Source organism: Oryzias latipes, chromosome 3 (genome assembly GCF_002234675.1).
Source record: "Oryzias latipes chromosome 3, ASM223467v1".
NCBI lineage: Eukaryota > Metazoa > Chordata > Actinopteri > Beloniformes > Adrianichthyidae > Oryzias > Oryzias latipes.
In genome coordinates, this window is record NC_019861.2 from 17,824,740 (window position 1) to 17,844,268 (window position 19,529).

Genomic DNA, 19,529 nt, shown 5'->3' on the forward strand with positions numbered 1-19,529 from the left:
CTTTTTTTCTAAGTTACTTGGCCAGGTTCTGTTGATTATCTGAGGATCAGAGCTTGTGCAAATACAAACAGTTTCACCGGTCTGATTTTGTAAGATTTTAATGAAACACAGTTTTCCATGGCAGATTAGCCAAAGTAAACATTGCTAATTTGTTCTAATAATGTTAGAGCAAACAAGTTGTAACTTAATGTGCTTTTTACTTTGTTGTTAGCGGGGAGATGCACATGTTGCCTCATGAAGTTTGCCTACAGGAATGATTAGTAGAAGGATTCCTGTTTTCTGGCAGTTAGATAAGGAAATGTGATGTCAGTTTGCCATAAGACCTATTTATTTATCAGAGGCCACAATGCTGTTGGAGAAATTCAAGAACATAGAATTCTAACCGTATTTGACTTTAAAGTAAACGTCAATTTTACAAAAACGTTGCTATTGGTTGTGAAAATTGAAAAAATCCTGTGTACTATCAATTTTAAACAAAAATGTAATAATAATCTCAAGGCCTTTTTTTAAAGGCATATAACCTGTTCAAAGTTTCAGTAATTCTGAAATTGAGTTGAGACTGGGTGACTCAGAAAATGCTGTAATACGACTAATCAACCAAACACAGCAAAGCATTACAACTTGCTTTTTGTTTTAAATACTGGTTAAAAAAACAATTGTTTATTTTTTTAAGTTGAACATCTGACACTTTAAAAAGCATTTTTATATTACCTTTTACAAATAAAAGACAACACTGTGTAACCCTTGTGCTATCCTAGGCACTTTAACGTTGGGAGTTGGGTCATCTAGACCCACTAGACAGTGCTCTGAACCTTTTTTCTTCAATGATTTGTGATCTTCACTGGTGTCCATGGATTACATGAAATCTTTCCACCTTTATCCACCTTTGTCATGGTAGGGAGAACACGTCAATGGAAGGGTGGGGTCATCTAAGATAGCACAAGGGTCAAAGTGAAAAAAAGATGGACATGCGTAAAAATCAGTAACAAAAACTAACAACAAATCAATTTGTTGTTCACTGTATCATCAGTCATTGGTTTGGATGCACAACAGTGGGGACGAGTACACTGCTGCTTTTCAGCCACTGCACTTGCTGGCTTTCTAAAGGTCAGTGACTTTTTACATGACCCAATTTCAGCCCAAATTTTATTTTTGGACATTTGTTCTCACATCGAACTGTACTGTATATTTCTCCAGGAAGGATGAGGTGAGAACAAACCACAAATCATGCCATGAAAGAGGTATGCACAAGGTTAAGATCCTTAGAAATTATAACCTTGCTGATATTTAGCTTTCCTTTCTAAACAGGTTAATTTCTTGCATTGTTTTAATGACTAAACAGACTAAGCATGAATGCCTAAAGTGTCACAGAGCCCAAGGCCACCAGGACATTAGGATTAATTTATTCAAATAAATGTTTCCTACTCTGCTTTGAATTATTCTTAGTTTGACTTTTAACATAGGCCTAATTGATGCAGTGGCCTTTAGCAAAAGGCTATAGATATGCATGTGTGGCCAACCATGTTGCACCATCACAGTTCATGCGGCCACTGGCCTCTCTACGTGTTTTTTTAACTGCAAGCCAGATCATATCTATTTAGAACACAGAACCAGACATCCTGTATGACCCCTCCTATACACACTGGACGCGTCTTATAGTTATTTATTTGGCAGATTTCCAAAAGGCCTGGAGGACTAAGTTACATAAGGTGGCTTAGCATGTGCATTCCTCTGCTCTGGCCATGTTATCGTTCGTTTTATATTCCCATTTCCATGTCGTTGCTGTTTGTACCAGTGATGTCAGGCAGAGGGCAAGTCAACAACATGTCCTTCAATGTGTTGTCCACTGTTTGCAATTATTTTCCAAGGGAGGGTCTGCTGTGATTGCTGTCATCTCTGCACCCCGGGGGCAGAAAAGACGGGTTTGACCATCCTCCCAGGTACAACACTGAGTTTCTGCTCACAGGCAAAGACCGCCAGAAAGAAAGAAAGCAAGGAAAAAAAGCAATAAAAAGAACATTTTTAACAGCTTTTGAGGCCAGCGAGGACTTAAATTATGCAAACAGTTAAAGTTGAACAGCGACTAAAGCTGTGTGGTACCAAGCACTGTGCAGACTGGTGATGGACAGAGAAGATGAAAGGGGAGGGACATGTCTGAAGAAGAACGTGGGAAGAAAGACTCAAACAGCAAAGAAAAATGTTGCTGAGGACTTTACCTTGAAGCTCTGGGGAAGAGGGTGTACATTTGGTGAGGAGGGCGAGGAGCAGGAGGAGGAGGAGGCAGGGGCTGGAATTTTTGCGCTCAGAAGCAAGACGGAAGAAGAGGAGAAGGAGGAGGAGGAGGGAGAGGCTGAATCACAGCGACAGCTGGAGTTTGTGAGAGGCAGTGGGCTTTTCCGGAGAATGAATGATGAGGGAGAACAGCTCCACTTTCTCGTGCACCGGAGGGTTTTTAACTGGATTTAAGTTCCACTAAGTCTGCATTTTCAAACTGGATTGTGTTTTTGTGTGTAAACTCCGGCTGACCAGTGGCTCTGTGGCCATGCAGGTATGGTTTGGTTTATGGTTATCTATGGTTTTGTGGCAAACAGCTTTCACATTCACACATTTTTTTTTAATTTAATTAAATTTTTAATGCGTGTGTGCATGATGACTATTTTGACATTGGAGCTTTTGAAATCTATTTCAAGTTTAAAACATGAACAAATAAGTTTGCAGGTTTAAATATTGCTGCAACACAGCAAACTGAGCATTTAAGGCTTTAAAAGGAGTATAATTGGAATTATAAAGCACACTTACTTCAAACGAATTGGTGTAACTGCTTCCTGCAGAAATACCTATTTGCACAGAATATCAATCCAATAACGTATACAGTGAGCATGTTATCTACATTTATATTTTCTCTTTTCACCTGAATCCGTCTGCATTCTTTTGAAGATCATTGAACATTTCTACCACAACCTAAACGTTTTTTATTTATTGTAATGGCTGTACTGCCCTAGCAAGTCTTTGACTCACACTGATCGTATTCTTTACAATTCAGTTTGTATTTAAAAAAAAAACAGAGTAGTGAAAGGTAAGCTGTCAGGTGAAGCCCTGTGGGTGTCAGATCATTCATGCTGCAGCCATCACAGAATGTTACCACAGGAGTAAAAGGAGAGCAAATACACTCATTAGTCACACAAAAATGCAGAATTTTGTTATATTTTTGTGATGTTTCAGAAACATGGGCAGAACTATTTATAGATTTTAATTTTCAAATTATAAATTAGGTAAAGTTATGGAAAACCTTCATTCCTTGATAATATAATATAATAATAATATATTATATATATATATATATATATATATATATATATATATATATATATATATATATATATATATATATATATATATATATATATATATATATATATATATATATATATATATATATACATATATTACATATTACATTTATTTTACATTATAAAAATAATTTATTTTTATATTATAAAAATAATATAGAGCCCCCTCCCCAGACCTACACACAACCCCCCTCACCCCTCAGCTGAGATATGCTTATAAACATGCTTAAACAGAACAACCTTTCCTATTAAACTGAGAATTCTCAAGAATATGATCCATTACAATATGTCAGAATAAATCATATAATGTCTTTTATTTGATGGTATTCATGTTTTAGCCTGTTGTTGTTGCTGCTGCTGCTGCTTGGTAACCAATTATTCAATTTTTACAGTGTTTTATTTTAACACTTTATACAACAAAACAAGCAATCTTTTTATTCTGATGCCACAATTTTAGGCTCTAATAAAGAGCACAAAGGATTTGAATCAGTTGGAATTCATAACTGGGAAGCATTGTTTGAACAGGAAGAAAATAAAACAATTTAGATATGTAAGCGATCATGTGCTGGCTGTGCACTTGTCTCAAACAAACATGAGGAAATCAGACAGCAACAGACTGATGAGCAAAGACGGGAAGAGAAAGTTGTGGTTCACTCTGTGTGTTTGGCTCAGAGGTACTGATGGCCCGAAGCTGGACTGTCCTGTGTAGTTATTACTGCACATGACCCCCCGCATGTGTGGAGCAACATGGCCTGAGACCCCCCCTGACAGGGCACCCACAGTCCTTATACATATGCCTGGATCTGTCAGTCAGAGACTCAAGCCTGCCAAGGGAAATTTGCTGCACAGATCAGCAGCAAGCATCCTGGCTTTCCAGCTCAGTGGATCCCCAGAACTACAAACTGTACATGTTTTCTAAAGAGCCAAGTTACATTTAGCTTATTCACATGTGAACAATTTAAAAATAATTAACTCTAGTTGAGATTATAATTAAAACAAAGACTTAGGTCACATGCATGGATTTTTGGCTCCCAGATGGTGCGTCGTCATGGCACAGCTGCAGGCTCTTTTTTATTTTCAAAATTGAGATAACTCCAGTCTTTCTAATTTAAAGTGCTTGCTTCCCTGATATTATGCAACCAATTACCTCATGTTCATCTCAGTCAACTGAAAACAATGAGTTCACCTTTGAATGATGCAGAGAAGTCATTCTAATGGATAAATACTAAAACGAGTTAAACAGAAACGAGTATAAAGCCAAACCAGGTATGTAAAACCTGATGATAATCAATGATCATGTGTCTTAGTGAGGTTTAGGTTATTAGGTGTTTGCTCATAAACACAAAATGATATATTTTTAGGATCTAACACTTAATGATAGTAAATAATGCTGCTCGTATTATAAATATGACTGTAAAGAGGCAGCACGGTGATCATTAGCTCTGCAACCAAAAAAGTCATTGATCTTCTCCCGGACCCTTGTGTCTTCTTCTGTATGTGTAGAGTTTCCTTTTTATATAATAAACAATAACTCTTTGGTTCATTGGTTATCCTAAGCTGGAGGAAAATAGAGTTTGGCAACCTTGAATAAACTGAATTGGATGCTGGCATTTTTTAAAGAATAATCTCTAAATCTGTCTTTTTTTTTATGTGGACACTTACCTGGTTTAACTTTACCCTCCCTAAAAAAAACTCACCTAACCTTCTGTCTGTGCCCACGATTAAGATGCTGAGATTGATTCTCTAACAGCTGGCTGTGTGTTTTGTGTGTGCTGCCTTTGCTGTTAGCTCCTAGAGGAACCACGCCTGAGGTCCAGCTGCAGGCAAGACGGCCGCCTGTCATCGTCTCTCAAGGTAACGAATGAAAGCCTGTATTGAGGCTTTCATTCAAATGATGATGCTTTTTGTTTGACCACTTTCTGCAGCTAGTTATTTGAAACCACTAACCTGGCAACTGTCACTCAAAAGCATGTTATTCGTACTGCATCTCAGGTTTTCCTGCCTTTTCGTTATCCATGCATCTCATTGATAATGCATTCACAGAGTTGAGTCCGTCCGTATCATGGGCCGAGCCACATTTGACGTCAAACTTCCTTGACTCCTCCTTCAGACTGCACCCACCCTCCCACCTCCAAGTATTCAGGAGCTTATTGCAGAATTTACCACTAAAATGGTTCTTTGTGAAGCTTGGCCTTGATCACTCTTTGTGATGCGATTCTCACGCTGCTGTGACTGACTGATGGACTAAAGACAGAGCTGTGAAACAAATGCAGCTTCGAACCCAACATTTGAGCCCCTTTCACACTTGATTTATTTTATTTATATTTCCAATAAATAAGTCATATTTTAGAGCCGTAGGCGTGATGCAGATGGATGAGAGACAGAAATGCTGGGTTAAAAACAAAAAATTCACAAAGTGAAAGTGCATCAGATGCAAAAGCAGTGAGCGGAAGAATGCACACATCACAAAAACAGCCAGTGGGGAAGCTTACCCACAACTTAACTAAACAAGGTAATTTAGTTTCAAAAGACGAGAGAAGTGACAGTCAAGTTGCAAAAGCAACTTCTGTTCCTCTCTCTACTTTAGTGCTGCATGTTTATGTTTAACCCTTGTGCTATCCTAGGCACTTTAACATTGGGAGTTGGGTCATCTAGACCCACTAGACAGTGCTCTGAACCTTTTTTCTTCAATGATTTGTGATCTTCACTGGTGTCCATGGATTACATGAAATCTTTCCACCTTTATCCACCTTTGTCATGGTAGGGAGAACACGTCAATGTGAGGGTGGGGTCATAGGTTGGCACAAGGGTTACTGCATTCCACTCCATCTAACTGTGAGAAATACTAAAATAAAGCACACAGAAAGCTGGACGTTACAAATAAAATCAGACAGGAAAAGTCAAACTGAGAGAGAAATCATGAAAAAGGGATGAACAAAACACAAAATGAAGCATACATCTGCCAAGGATGCACACAGACGTAAGGTCACAGTCATTTTTTTATCCATTGAATTATCTTTTGGGACAGACTTCACACCTTCATTCAAACTTTGGCCGTAAAACTAACTTGAAGCCTAAAAAATAATAATAATAATTTATTCCTCACAATGAGTTTGAGTTCAGGTTCAGCGAAAACAAATCTATAGAACAATGAATAACTGTGAACACTTGCATGTGTACAAACAATTCAGTGGACTAAGTGTGTTCAAATGAATGTGGTCCATCTGCTTGCAGCTAAACAGGAAGCTGTTTAGACATACTGGTTCTCCATCAGCTGACTTGCCTGCTCCACCTTTGGTTTGTGCCATCAACAGAAACCTGCAGCGTCCTCGGCATAAATTGGATGCAGCAATAACATCTAATACAATAACAGCAAAATAAATATCAGTTTTCACTGATGAGGTTTCTGTTACAGTTCTATAAAAAACAAAATATTTGCTCTAATTAAAAAAGTGGGAATTCGACTGCCCACATTCTTTGCAGTATTTTGCTGTTTTGTCTAAAACTATTAACCATCCCTTAGCTGTTTTATCTACAATACCCACTCTCTCTCCTGATTAGGAGATCTTATCTCTGGACTCTGGACAGGATACCAGTCTATCACAGGGCATCATCTCCACAAAGATCTAAACCCAACAACTAAGGGGCAATTTAGACACCAATTCATCATAAGTTTATGGTGTAGCTCTATGGTGGTGTATAGTGAAAAAGCTCTGGTTCAAATCCCAGCTGGGATCTTTCTGTGTGAAGTTTGCGTGTTCTTCTAAGTTATGTTCTCTTTAATGGCAGAGGGAGGCAGTATCATATTCACATAGCAACACTGGGAAGCCTAAGACTTTAATGTAGACATAAGTTCACTATTTGACACTGTGAGAAGCCTGCACTGACTTTGAGTTCCTAAAGTCCATCAAGTTTGCAGTATTTTTCTTTTCTTTAAGAATTCATTGAGTGCAATGACAATGAACGGTCTCAGGAGCCCCTCATAATACATTTTGATCAAGTTCAGTGAGGAAATGTTCATTTTCTCATAAAGTAATATGTAAAACTAACTCTTCTGCCAGCTCTATTGACAACAGGATAAAAGGAAGAGGATGGTAGCTCGCTGAGCTGAACTGTAACTACTGCTAGGGGGTTCAAATCTCAGGGCAGACACTCATTGTGTCTAAGAGCAAAGCTCTTAAATTTAAATGAAGAACTCCCATAACCACCCTGATCCTTCTAAATCTAATGTGACGTTGGAGTGTTGGTGCTCCCCAAAATTATAATGTCTGCAGCGCCCAGCACAACATATTAAAACAGACATAAGTCAAATATGAATTTAATTCTTATTTTAATATTCATGGATACTTAAAGCTTGAATAGTTATTAAGCTAATTTACCTTTTTGGTCTGGCATTGTTCAACTAGATTTCTGCAAATACACTAAATGGATGATTAATGAAGAAATTAAATACTTTTAAAATCTAATTTAAAGTTATGAAACCTCTACAATCATTCTTTGCAGATTAACATTTTGGTTAGTTTCTTTTCACCTGCATTAAGATTTTTTTTAACCTTCAAATACAAAACTATAGTTCAGTGATGAGAACAATGTTTCTTTCTTGAAAAATTGTTTGAGTTCATTTGCTTTGTGTAAAACTGCTTCTCATGGAGGGAGTGATTTAGCAACAGTTATGGTTAGTTTGACTGTTTTAAACGAATAACATTGCAAAAAAATATATACTGCAAAAACCTTACAAAAAGGTTGATGAAGTTAAGATAAATTTAATATGGGCTGTATATCAGTTGTTGCATTAAGCACTCATCAAGTAAGTGTTAAAATAAAACAAATCAATGATTTTATCCATTAAAACATCCACTGAAAAGCCAGGCCCAGGTTAGAATGAATAGAGAAGTGCACTGCAGACACCTGGCAAACAAAGCTAAAGGACATTTTTATTATTATTATTTTTTATTCTACCAAAGTCTGACATTGAAAAAGAATGCAGAATTTCTGATCAACTTTTAGAAGATTATTGAGGCAAATAGAGACACAAAGAAGACAGTACTTCAAGATTTCAAAAGCTGTTGTGTGTCTTTACTTCTATGCCCCCTTGTGGATAATTGATTTGTAAGAATCAGCCATGATGTTCCACAGCAATAGAGCATTTTACTGTTACATTTTTATTATCGCATAGCGTTTTAATACAATAAAATGAAACATTTAGCATGAGAGACTGTCAAGATAAATAAACAAAAAACCTAAAGCAACACATTGATGACAAAACGTAAATTCAGTTTTTAGCTTTTTAAAGTTAAATGTTGATCAATGTTTTTAGATGACATTATTTATATGGTTTGATTTTGTTGCAGTGAAAACACTTGATTTTTTTTATTCCATATTGTATTTCCGCTCTCTGCAGCTGAGTCTCACTGCTGTGATGTTTTTTTGTCGTGGTTTGTTGACTGTGGTCCTGCACCCAGAGCCTCTCCATGACATTGCTTTGCTTTTGCTCCGGTCTGAATATGTCCGTTCCTGTTACCCTTTGTTGTCCTGACTCTGCGTACCTTCCCTTCTCTCCAGTTCAGTGAACAGCATAAATGATTGAGGGAGTCGTGTCTTCGGTTGTCAGCTGAGAGACGTTTGGTACTGAACTCAGAGTTTTGGCGTGCGCCTCAACAGCATTGGGCTGCCTCACACCACATGAAAGGCAATGCAGGAATAAGACAACAAAAAAACTGCTGTGGAAAAAAAATAACAAATCTATCCATCTATCTGTCTATCTATCTGTCTATCTATCTATCTATCTATCTATCTATCTATCTATCTATCTATCTATCTATCTATCTATCTATCTATCTATCTATCTATCTATCTATCTATCTATCTATCTATCTATCTATCTATCTATCTATCTATCTATCTATCTATCTATCTATCTATCTATCTATCTATCTATCTATCTATCTATCTATCTATCTATCTATCTATCTATCTATCTATCTAAATGTATTATTTTCCTATTTATTCAATTTTATCAAATATTTTTATATCTGACTCAAAAAGTTCACAAAAACACACAGCATACTATCCAGATTAAACTCTTCCACTGTTTACATACAAAAATTGAAGATTGGTTCTATTCTATCATGTGTTTGCAGGTTTTCAAATTGTCAGTTTAAATTGTAAATGGAAATTAAAAAAAAATCAGGAAAAATTGTTATTATTTTCATGCAGTTGTGAAGGATAAAAAAAAAGCTTCACAGAAAAGGAGTTTTATTGGATCCTCTGTTCTATTAGCAAAGTAACAGCTGTTTCCCTTATTGGGACAAAAGTTGTCTTCATTGAAGTGCAGATTTGAAAGGCTTGTTACCAGAATTTTAAATCTAACACTGAACTCCAACATAAGGAACAAGACAGAGGACCTGACAATGTAATAAATAGATTTACCTGAACAGAAACAGCTGTTGGGGTGTGACTGACATGAAAGCAGCAAAACACGAACTAAGTAATCACAAACTAAGCCTTCACCTCCTTCCAGGAGACATGGTTTACCCAATTCAGCCCCCTCTGCATGTTTTTTTTTCTTCTAAAAGCTTTGGAATGTAATTTTTTGTTTGTGCATGAGTTTACTGTTATGAATAAATCATGGATGAAAATAGCAGGACTACGGTCGGAGGGAAGAATCTTTGACATTGTTGTTTTGTTCAAGGGTATTTTTTTAAACAGAAGTAGAGCATGTGGGGGAATTATGCGGACCCTGTTGTTCCCTCTGCATCTAATTTGTGAAAGTAAGAGACAAAACACGAAGAGGGGATTTCACAACACTTTCCTTCAATCTTTTGTTTTTACTTCTTCATCAGGTCCATTTCCCAGTCTGAACATGGTTTCCTGATAAGCAGAACCAACAAATCCTCATCATCGCAAGCAGACATTTATCTCCGACCATGGCTGCCCTGTGTCCCAATGTCAGCGTCTTCGGGAGCACCACAGGTCTGTTGATCACCACCGACCATCCCTTCAACCTGACCGCAGGTGTTGATGGGGAGGGGTGGTCGCTGCCCCCCCTCTGCACCCCCTGCTGCTGTGGCGTCCTCAACCGCACCCTGGCTGTGGCCTTCATGGTCCTCCTGGCGTTTGCCATCGTGGTTGGAAACGTGGTCACACTCACGGTCTTTGTGCAAACCAGGCAGTCGAGAACACCACAGGGATATTTGAAAGGTGAACCTTCTTGCTGAGCTTTTTGAGGAATTGTTTTTTTTGCACATGAATTTTAGAATTTTAGTTTAAAGTTTTTTCTTTAAAGTTTTATTCAACAGAAGCCCATGCTCCAACTGTTAACAGAACACACTGAGACGCAAACATACATTTTCCTTTCATTGACTATAAGAGTTCTTTAACATGCAGCCTTTGGCCTAAACTCCTTCATCTCCTCTGTGGCAGTTTCTCTGGCCATAGCCGACATGATGGTGGGTGTCCTCGTGGTTCCATTCTCTGTCTACACGGAGATCTCTCTGATGGTGACCAGCGCTCCTCCCCTCTGGTACCACGGCAATCCTACTTCTCCGGCTGCTCTCTCCTCGCTCGGTGGGCCGGTGGGCCCCTGGCAGCCCTGCATGCTGATTGGCCCCGTGTTTGCCGGCTGCACCTTTGTCTCCATCAGCACCATCTTCCTGATGACCCTGGAGCGCAGCGTGGCCATTCTGTGGCCGCTCCACAAGGACGCGTTGGTGACCCGCAGACGAACGCTGCTCCTCATCCTCCTCTCGTGGGCTGCCAGCTTCCTGTTGGCTCTTGCTCCTCTCATCTTCAGTGGAAACTTCACTCTGGAGTACAATGAATGCAGTCGTATGTGCAACTACAGCCCACTCCTGTTTGGGGGCCGCCTGCCCCCCGACGCCAACATCCTCCTCGTCTTCCCTGCGTTTGACTTCACCCTCCTGGGGGGCACGTTAGCAGTTAACATTGTGTCCTTCACCAGCATTCGGCTGTACACGAGAAAGCGCAAACTGCTCTCAGAAGGAAGTCTGAGTGACGCTGGGGGAGGAGGGGGCGGCTGCCTTCACAGGCCTTCCTTTTCGGACATCAAGGCTGCAAAGACAATCGGCATCTTGACATTCGCCTTCACGGCGTCCTTCTCTCCCATCGCGGTGTTCGTGCTGGGAAACGTGGTGGGAAACACCTGGTGTAACTTCTCCTTCTTTGCCTTCTGGATTCTGACGGGAAACAGTTGCTGTAATGTCATCATCTACAGTGTTCGAGATCACCGCTTCAGGAAAGGCGTGACCCTGCTCTTTCAAAGGGAACGCTCCCCTCCTCACGCTGAGAAGACCTGAGAGACACTTTTTTTCATTGTGATAAAAACATTTTATATAAATGTGGCCAAACGTTTTACCTGTTTAAGGTATTTTTGTCCACTTGAATCACTCCCCACCTATATTTTCTCACAAAGACCAGCCTAAAAGATAAGAGTAAAATGGAAATACAGCTCTAAATGCCATTATCATGACTTACATATGCCCCTTGAGGAACTGTGACGATGACAAAAGAAGATTAGATGTGGTAAAGATGAGATCAAAAATACAGAGATGAATGTCAAATTTACAGGACAGTAATTGCACAACATTCTCAAATATTTAAAAAATAAGTGAAAATATTTGATTCTATGGTAATTAATATATATATTTAGTTTTTTTGACTGACAGCATAAAAATATTCTGTTTTGACTCAACAGTGCAAAATTCTGACATTTGTATAATAGGCTCATATCCATCTGCTAAAAGCAGGATTTTATCACAATTTGTCTTGAAACTTATTCAAAGAAAAAAGTGGGAATTGCTGCACTTTAAGCTGTTCTAGGATTTACAAATAAATCAAAAATCCTGATCGCCCCGAATAACAGAAAAAAAACTGGTTCTGTGAATGCCAGCTTTAGATTGACAATAAAGTGAGTGTAAATTATTGTTAAAGAATTTGATTTTTGTTCAATAGTTTTAACCCTCTACATAACTCTCTTTTTGAAGACAACTGTTATCAAGGATCTAATTCTTTAAAAAACAAACAAGACCTACTTGAAATGAAATCTGTGATTTATGCATTAAATAAAAGGTGGGAAATGTGGTTCGTCTCCTGACAGTTTGTACAGCGTCAGGTTTTTCTTATACTACATCAAATCAGCCACAGAGCTGTTATGACAGTAGAAGAAAGACGTCAAACATACAGAATACAAACCGATTCACAGCATGTCTTCTATGATAAAAAGATGTCTTCTGCTATCAACACAAACCAAATTCCTCCTTGTGGACATGTCCAAAAATCGCCGAAAAAGTCTATAAGCAAGAAATGGCGTGCGGGTTACATGGTCAATGGCGTAAAGCCGGTTCCATGATGGGTTTTGTGTACGTGTCTTCTCAGGAGACTTCAGTGTTTAAAGACCTTCTTTGACAAGAAGTTATATTTTGACTCATTTACAGTTCATCTGTTCCTGTGTCAGGAAAATGATCGCTGTCATCACGTCTGCAACTGCATAACTATGTTGTTGTGTCAAGTGACAAAATTGATTCATTTAAACATACAAACTGAAATAAATCTGTTAAAAACAAGCAGAATACAAGTTTAAGGGCATTCACATTTATTTTTGCTTCCACCAACTACAATACAGGAACTGTTTGTCCTGGACCAAACATGGTGTCATAGGGTGTTAGGAAAAAGGGCTGTGATGTTAACAGACTACATGTCCTTGCAGCTGCTCTGCAGTCTCGATGCTTCCTCCTTTGACAGCCTTTTTTTTTGCAGCGGTGCAGCAGAAGGAGTTTCAGAAGCACCTCTCTATTTCCAGACGTCAGGTTTTTTTGTTTTCTTATCATCTCATGTCAACAGCTGAGACTTTAACTTTTTTTAACTCTCATAATAATCTGCCTCAAGAATCATAGATGCACTTTACTAGTTAGTATGTGTCAAACAGCTTTATGATTTTACACCAGATTTCATGCATTATTATTAAGTGAATGAACTGATGGAGCAAATCCTCAAAAAAACTCTGCATTTTATTTTACAGGATCATCTGCAACCTAGAAAGATCTTGTGTCAGCTTTAAATCTTTTTTTTTTCTTACAATTAAATTAACTGGCAATAGATTGAAACAAGCTTGAAACCTATTCAAAATACTAAACCCTTTTAAGTAATAAAAACTAGAAAAAAACAGAATTTCTAATTCATTTTCACAAGTAAAAGTAAATATGTTGGTTAATCATACATTTATTTTATTTTGAAATGACTTTCTGAGATGGATCACAAAGATAATGTTTTGAAGCTTGGGCAATATGCAGTTTGATTAACCTACAGGCATAGAATATTTAAATACACCTAAAGGTTTTTAGGCACTTTTTAAAGAATACGCTTGCAAAATAAATGTTAAAAAAATAACTTCACATTTTATTTAACGGATTTGCATGAACTGTTAGTTACATTTATTATCCATCATAGAACACAAAATAGCTACCAGCAGCTTTAAAGGTTTAATGTTCTTCTAAATGCAGTTTGTTTAATTTGTTCTTCACTTTTTTTTTAAATACCTTTTACAAATACCATTTGCTTATCCACCGACCTGCCAAACAACACTTTCAACCGGCTTTGCACGCTGATGGTAGGCATTCTTTCTTTTCTGTTTGATGCTGTGAAGAATTCTTTGACCTATAATGAACTTCAGGGACTTTATTGTAAAAAGGAAAAAACTCAAATCTTTCTGATGTAATTTGGTCATATTTACTAAATAAAGTATATGAGTTTGTTGTTTTTAATCTAATATACAATTTTTTAGCAAAAAATGTTCATAATTTTGTAGTCTAATGGCCTAAATTGCATCTTGTGTGTTTAAGATTTGCTTTGCTGGAGTGGAACCGCTGTATCAGTAGAGTATCATTTATTAATGGCGATTGCATCAAAGCTGGTAATAATAGTGAAAATAGAAAATGTGTTTGGGAACATTCCCTATGTGAATTTAATGAGGTTCAGCAAAGTACACTGCTGTCATAGCCTGAGGAAGAGTTTTTTGGGGGGGGGGGTTACGCTGGAGTATCGTTGATGCGTTCACTGTGGGATTAAATGAGTCAGATCAACTAAATATCTATCAGAGTGAGATACTCTGCCGCATCACGTCATAGTATCTTAACATAAAGAGGAAGAACTGAGAAAATAAAAGCTGGTGTTCTGAAATGGGAGGAGGCCATAACCCATAACCCATCCCACAGTTGGAATTTGTGACGGCGGATCACCAAATATGAAGATATTTCTCATTGTGAGGACATTTGATCTGTCTGAGTGACTTTGAAGTTCCATTTCAGAGTTCCCTTTGAAACTTAGTGTTAGAGTCATAATGCTATATTTAAGGGTGGTCATTAAAAAAAGCATTATGTATTCAGCACAGCCCTCATTTTACCTTGAAATAAATCATTTAAAAATGGAGCTGCTCGAGTGATGGAGGTCAAGAAAGAGCAAAGAGAAGAAGATTCTGACTGACAAAGGATAGAAGCTTTTCTACATAAAAATGATACAGTAAAATTAACTTTTGCAAAGTTTAATATGTATAATTATATGTATTTGAAGAACTTTCTCCATCAGTTACTTTTGTGGGGATAAAAACAAGGTATTAGAAATAAGAAAGCAAACAATAAATAAATATACTAACAGGACAAAAGTATTTTGAATATCAAGTTCAGCATTTAGGAATGACGTTTAATGATCAAGCACATGTTGGTAGTCAGCATGCAGTTGATGTACAACAGGGATCTTAGACTCTCAAGGCAGAAACTTCAAACTTTATTTGTATAGCGCTTTTCATTCAGGTTGAAAACGCAACGCGCTTCACATAAAAGCAAATAAAATGGTCAGAAAAAATGAAAATTATTTAAAATAAAAAAACACAGGACACAGAAAAGCCAGGCTGTTGATTACCTGGATCAGGTATGTTTAGCCAATAAAGAGCTCAAATGGCAGGTTAGTAAATATATGTAGGATACTGACCCTCGAAGCCCGGAGTTTAAGACCTTTAATGAAAAGAGACACATTGACTATAAGGTGAGGAAAGGACATTTTGTCAAGAACCTTAACGGACACTCTGGTAATAAAAGGCCAAAAGGTTGTGGCGGCAGAGTGACACTTTAGTTTTGACAGTATCTGTGAAAAAAAACACAATATCTGTTTATTCTATGAGAAGGAATCAGTAGTGCATTTTTTTCAGTTTATGTAATTATTTTTATTCTGTGTGACGTACTTAAAAAAACAGCAGGAATAACTTATTTGCAAGTAAACAAAAACAGCGCAGATGGTCATTTGTTAGTCAGAAAAATTTAAATGTTTGGGATTGGTGTGCCTGATGCTAATGCCTTCAACCATTACTGCTAGTAATCAGAAGAAATGACGAGTAAAAAGACTTAAGTGGCTTTGAGGGCTTACAACAAAACCCTTTAAAGGAAAATTTTAATTCAGTTTCAGTTGTTCTTTAATGTCCTTTGAGAACTAGAAGTAACTTGGCTTGATAAAGAGATTTCCTTCCACTGCATGCTTTCTAAGTCAAGCACACTTTGTGCTCCTGTTGTTACATCACAAAACAAGCGCACAAAGCATGCACAATGTTGCTGCTGGCAAGAGTCACTGCAGATGATAGGTCAGAGAAGTTTAGAGCTACAGCAAGGTTATGTATTGTTGTTTATAGTATTTATTTTTTATCCTCTCTCGTTTTTCCTCTCCTAATGAATTTTTAATTGTCTCTCGAAGCTCTTAGGGCAAAAGATATGTGTCAGAGATAATAAAGCACAGTGACCACCTGTGGCTGGTGTCTGTTTTTGGCTCAACCAGCAAAGGGCAAAGGCATGGATGGCTAAGAGGGGTGGCAGGAGGGGTTGCACTTAGGAACAAAAGCAACTTGGTACTTGCTATTAGCCAATTAGAATCACATAGTTTTTTTTTTTTTTACTGTTATGATAAATTAAACTATGTAATGTTATATGCAATGATAAATAACAGTACCTTGTGCAAAAAACGAATAAAAAAGTTGTATACAATGGTCCCTCGCTATATCATGGCTCACCCATTGACTGTATATGAGCACTGAACTTAGTGACTCCCTTCTCCCTCACATTCCAAACAGGAAGTACCCACTGGAAGCTAAAACCCTTTAGACTTCTATTGAGAAATAACCAGCTATTACTTATTCATTCTATTTGTTGGAATAACTGTTCTTGGGCTACCTTTTTTTTTTACATATTCTTGCTAATCATAATTTTTTATCATGAAAGTTTGTCTGTAGTGCAAGTTATTTAAGTTATAAACTGGACAACCAGATGCCTCAATAAAAGTATGTGGTCTCGGATTGAACATTTCAAACATCTGACAGATTTTGTGTGGCCCGCTTTCAAGTGGTAGGGGTGTGGCCTTCCGACAAGCTCAATCCTAGTTGATGAGAGTGGTTGCCATAGAAACGTTGGCTCAGACCAATCACTGCTACCAACATCATCTGGTTGCAACATGGTTGCGTCCCTATTGCAAAAATATGACGACTGACTTGACTTTTGTTCAATGGAGCTAGAAGTAAGCCGTTTTCTATGGATGATTTCATTCTCATTCCATCCAGTTCTCATATGCAGTCCATGGGTTCACCTTTCACTGTCTCGCTGTTACTCGCTTTTTTGACGTTTTGCATGCCGTTTATCTCGTTTTTTTAACAGCACATTGTGTTCTATGTCCTGATTGGCTGTTGACTTTATCAATTGTTTCTGCTGTGTCTCTTTTACAGAATGTGTCCAGTTTGACAAATCCACGTAAATTTTGAATCGTGATCCAACTCTATAATACTGGACTTGTTTTTCTTTCAAAGTTTGAATTTTAAGGGTTTAAACAAGAGAGAAAAGAAAAAAATAATTTTTTTAATAGATTTATGAATAAATATGTCACTTTGGCATCATCTTGTATGGCTGTTTTGTTTTTCATTAAAAAACCATTGCAATCTGTCAACTAGTTTTCCGCCTAATTAAAGTTTGATGACATAGTATATAAAACAATTTCCATTGAGAGTCTAAAGTAAATAATGACTTCATCTTCATCATAATCCATCCTCGTTTTCTAGTCCCTCACGTTGAAGATATGTCAGCTAAATTATTCACTCATAATCACAGAGCGGCCCCCATTATGCCACCTGCCCAGCAGACCGAGCCACAGTCGGGTAAACAGACTGCTGGCCACGTGTCAGGTCTACCTGGAGCCGGTGCTGACGTTGTTCCCTATAAATACACATATCCGCAAAGTTCATCTTAAGTTTCCACAATAAAGCCACTATTGCACTTAGCTTGAGTGTTTCTATCACCGGTCTGTCCTCGAGCTGAGAGGTTCCTGCTTTCATATTTATGGCAGGGGTTTCACTGCGTTTGAAGGTGATGTGATAGTAAAACATCTACATAATGTTCTGACACTAATGACTCTTTCAGCAAGGAGGCACCTATCTCCTTGGAATTTTTCTTTGTGCATGACAAAAACATGTTTGGCTTGGCTTTATTTTGAAAAAATATGTTGCAGTGTTAACCATAGTATCAAGGATGATTATTTAAATGCTTGTTTATTCCTCTCACCCTTTTTGTTTCATGCTGTGTCAGGCTGATGAGAGCTGAAGTCCCATATGGCTTTACTGCATGACCAAGACAGAGCTGCTCACTTTATTGCAAGTTATGTAAAGCCCTAAAACTAACTCTGGGACAATGATATAAATAGAAGCTGGAAAATTGCAATATTTAAGAGAGATCTCCACATTCTCCTGGGCTTCTTGTCTTCATAACAACCTCTATTATATTGAACAAAACAGGCGCCATGACTACAATTGTAATTGATGGAAAATATATTTCCTACTGAATATTCACTTTCGCTCAGCTTTAATTGGCACCACGGAAATTCTGAGCATGCAAAACCATAGTTTAATAAAGACATTGTGTTTCCATGCATTTAAAGACTCAAAATAAATACGATGGGAGATGGATTTTTGGAAATATATATATTTTTTCATAACTATTTTGTACATATTTAGATTAGATTTAACTTTATTGACACTGCACATGTGGGTAGAAGGCAGCAAAGTACAGTTAGGATCCAACCAGAAGTGTGCAGTTCAAGTCATATGTTCTGTTAAAAAAAAGAGGATTTTGGAAGTATAACAGTAAGCATAAATATGAGTATATGATAGTATACAGAAGAAGATAAATATGATTTGTGCAATTGAATATACTGGTGCAATAAAGAAAGTGTTGCGTACCATGAATTATTTAAAAATGCAAACAGTATAGACAGAGTGGTGCAAATAAGCACTAGAAGGAGGCTAAATACTGGAAATGTATTGTATACCATGAAAAGAATAAAATGTAACAATATACAGAGTGCAATGACCTAGAAATATACAATAAGATTAATCTATACCATAATACATAATTGGCAGTTGTACGGCTGAGTTTTAGGGCCACCAAAAAAAAAAGTTGTTTTACGAGATTTAAAGTCTGAATTTTAAGTCATAAAGTGGTAGTTTAACAGTTTGGACTTTTTTCTCGTAAATTTATAACTTTAAAGTCGTAATTAAAAAAATAATTTTGGTTTGTAAACTGGCGCTAAAACTCTCTTAAAATTGTAAGTTGTACTCAGAAAGGATTACTTACTGAAAAAGCTATTCACACCAATACTGTTAGGTAAGTGTTAAGTCAGTTTGTGTGTGTGAAAGTTTTCAGTCATCGTGTGTGGAGACAAAGTTCAGCAAAGAAGGATCTAAAGGATTTTTAGAAACTACATCTAAAACAGTGACCTTTTTTTTTTTCGGTCATTAGAAAATCCTAAACTAAATGACTGTTAATCATAATGGACAAGTCAACGCATGAAACGTTGTAATTGTTTATGTGGGATCAAACCCAAAAAAATAAAATAAAAAATCAATTTTTCTGCTCAGGTGACTTTTACGAGAAACTAATAAAAACAGGTGAACTTGTGGTTTTTTAAAAAGCACAGACAACTGAGTGAAAGCTTCCTCTTTCAGAATGTTGTTTTACATCAATTCAATCTCCATCACTTCTCTCTATAGACCAGAGAAGCTCTTAAACTAGGAGTTAAAAGATCAAGCTGTGTCTGTCTCTTTTTGTCTTCGCTTTGTGCACAACCATCCATCAGCAGTAATCA

At 37.3% G+C, this 19,529-nt stretch overlaps 1 protein-coding gene across 2 annotated transcripts; it reads left to right on the forward strand.

The window, feature by feature from the left end:
• The first annotated feature begins 2,000 nt into the window (after positions 1 to 2,000).
• Positions 2,001 to 13,722, forward strand: LOC101168355 (trace amine-associated receptor 13c-like). 2 transcript variants are annotated; one of them, XM_023953420.1, is made up of 4 exons: positions 2,001 to 2,548; positions 5,139 to 5,204; positions 10,193 to 10,550; positions 10,773 to 13,722. In XM_023953420.1, the coding sequence occupies exons 3-4, from the start codon at positions 10,277 to 10,279 to the stop codon at positions 11,663 to 11,665; spliced, it is 1,167 nt and encodes a 388-aa protein (XP_023809188.1). In that variant the 5' UTR covers positions 2,001 to 2,548; positions 5,139 to 5,204; positions 10,193 to 10,276; the 3' UTR covers positions 11,666 to 13,722. The 2 variants fall into 2 exon arrangements, with proteins under 2 accessions (XP_023809188.1, XP_023809189.1); XM_023953421.1 differs by lacking the exon at positions 2,001 to 2,548 and having other exon boundaries at positions 5,042 to 5,204.
• Positions 13,723 to 19,529: the final 5,807 nt, after the last annotated feature.

What these genes read in the sequence shown, in the direction of transcription:
- LOC101168355 (XM_023953420.1), top strand. Translation starts at nt 10,277, where the DNA reads ATGGCTGCCCTGTGTCCCAATGTCAGCGTCTTCGGGAGCACCACAGGT. An exon ending in ACCACAGGGATATTTGAAAG is followed by an intron (nt 10,551 to 10,772) that starts GTGAACCTTCTT and finishes CCTCTGTGGCAG; the next exon opens with TTTCTCTGGCCATAGCCGAC.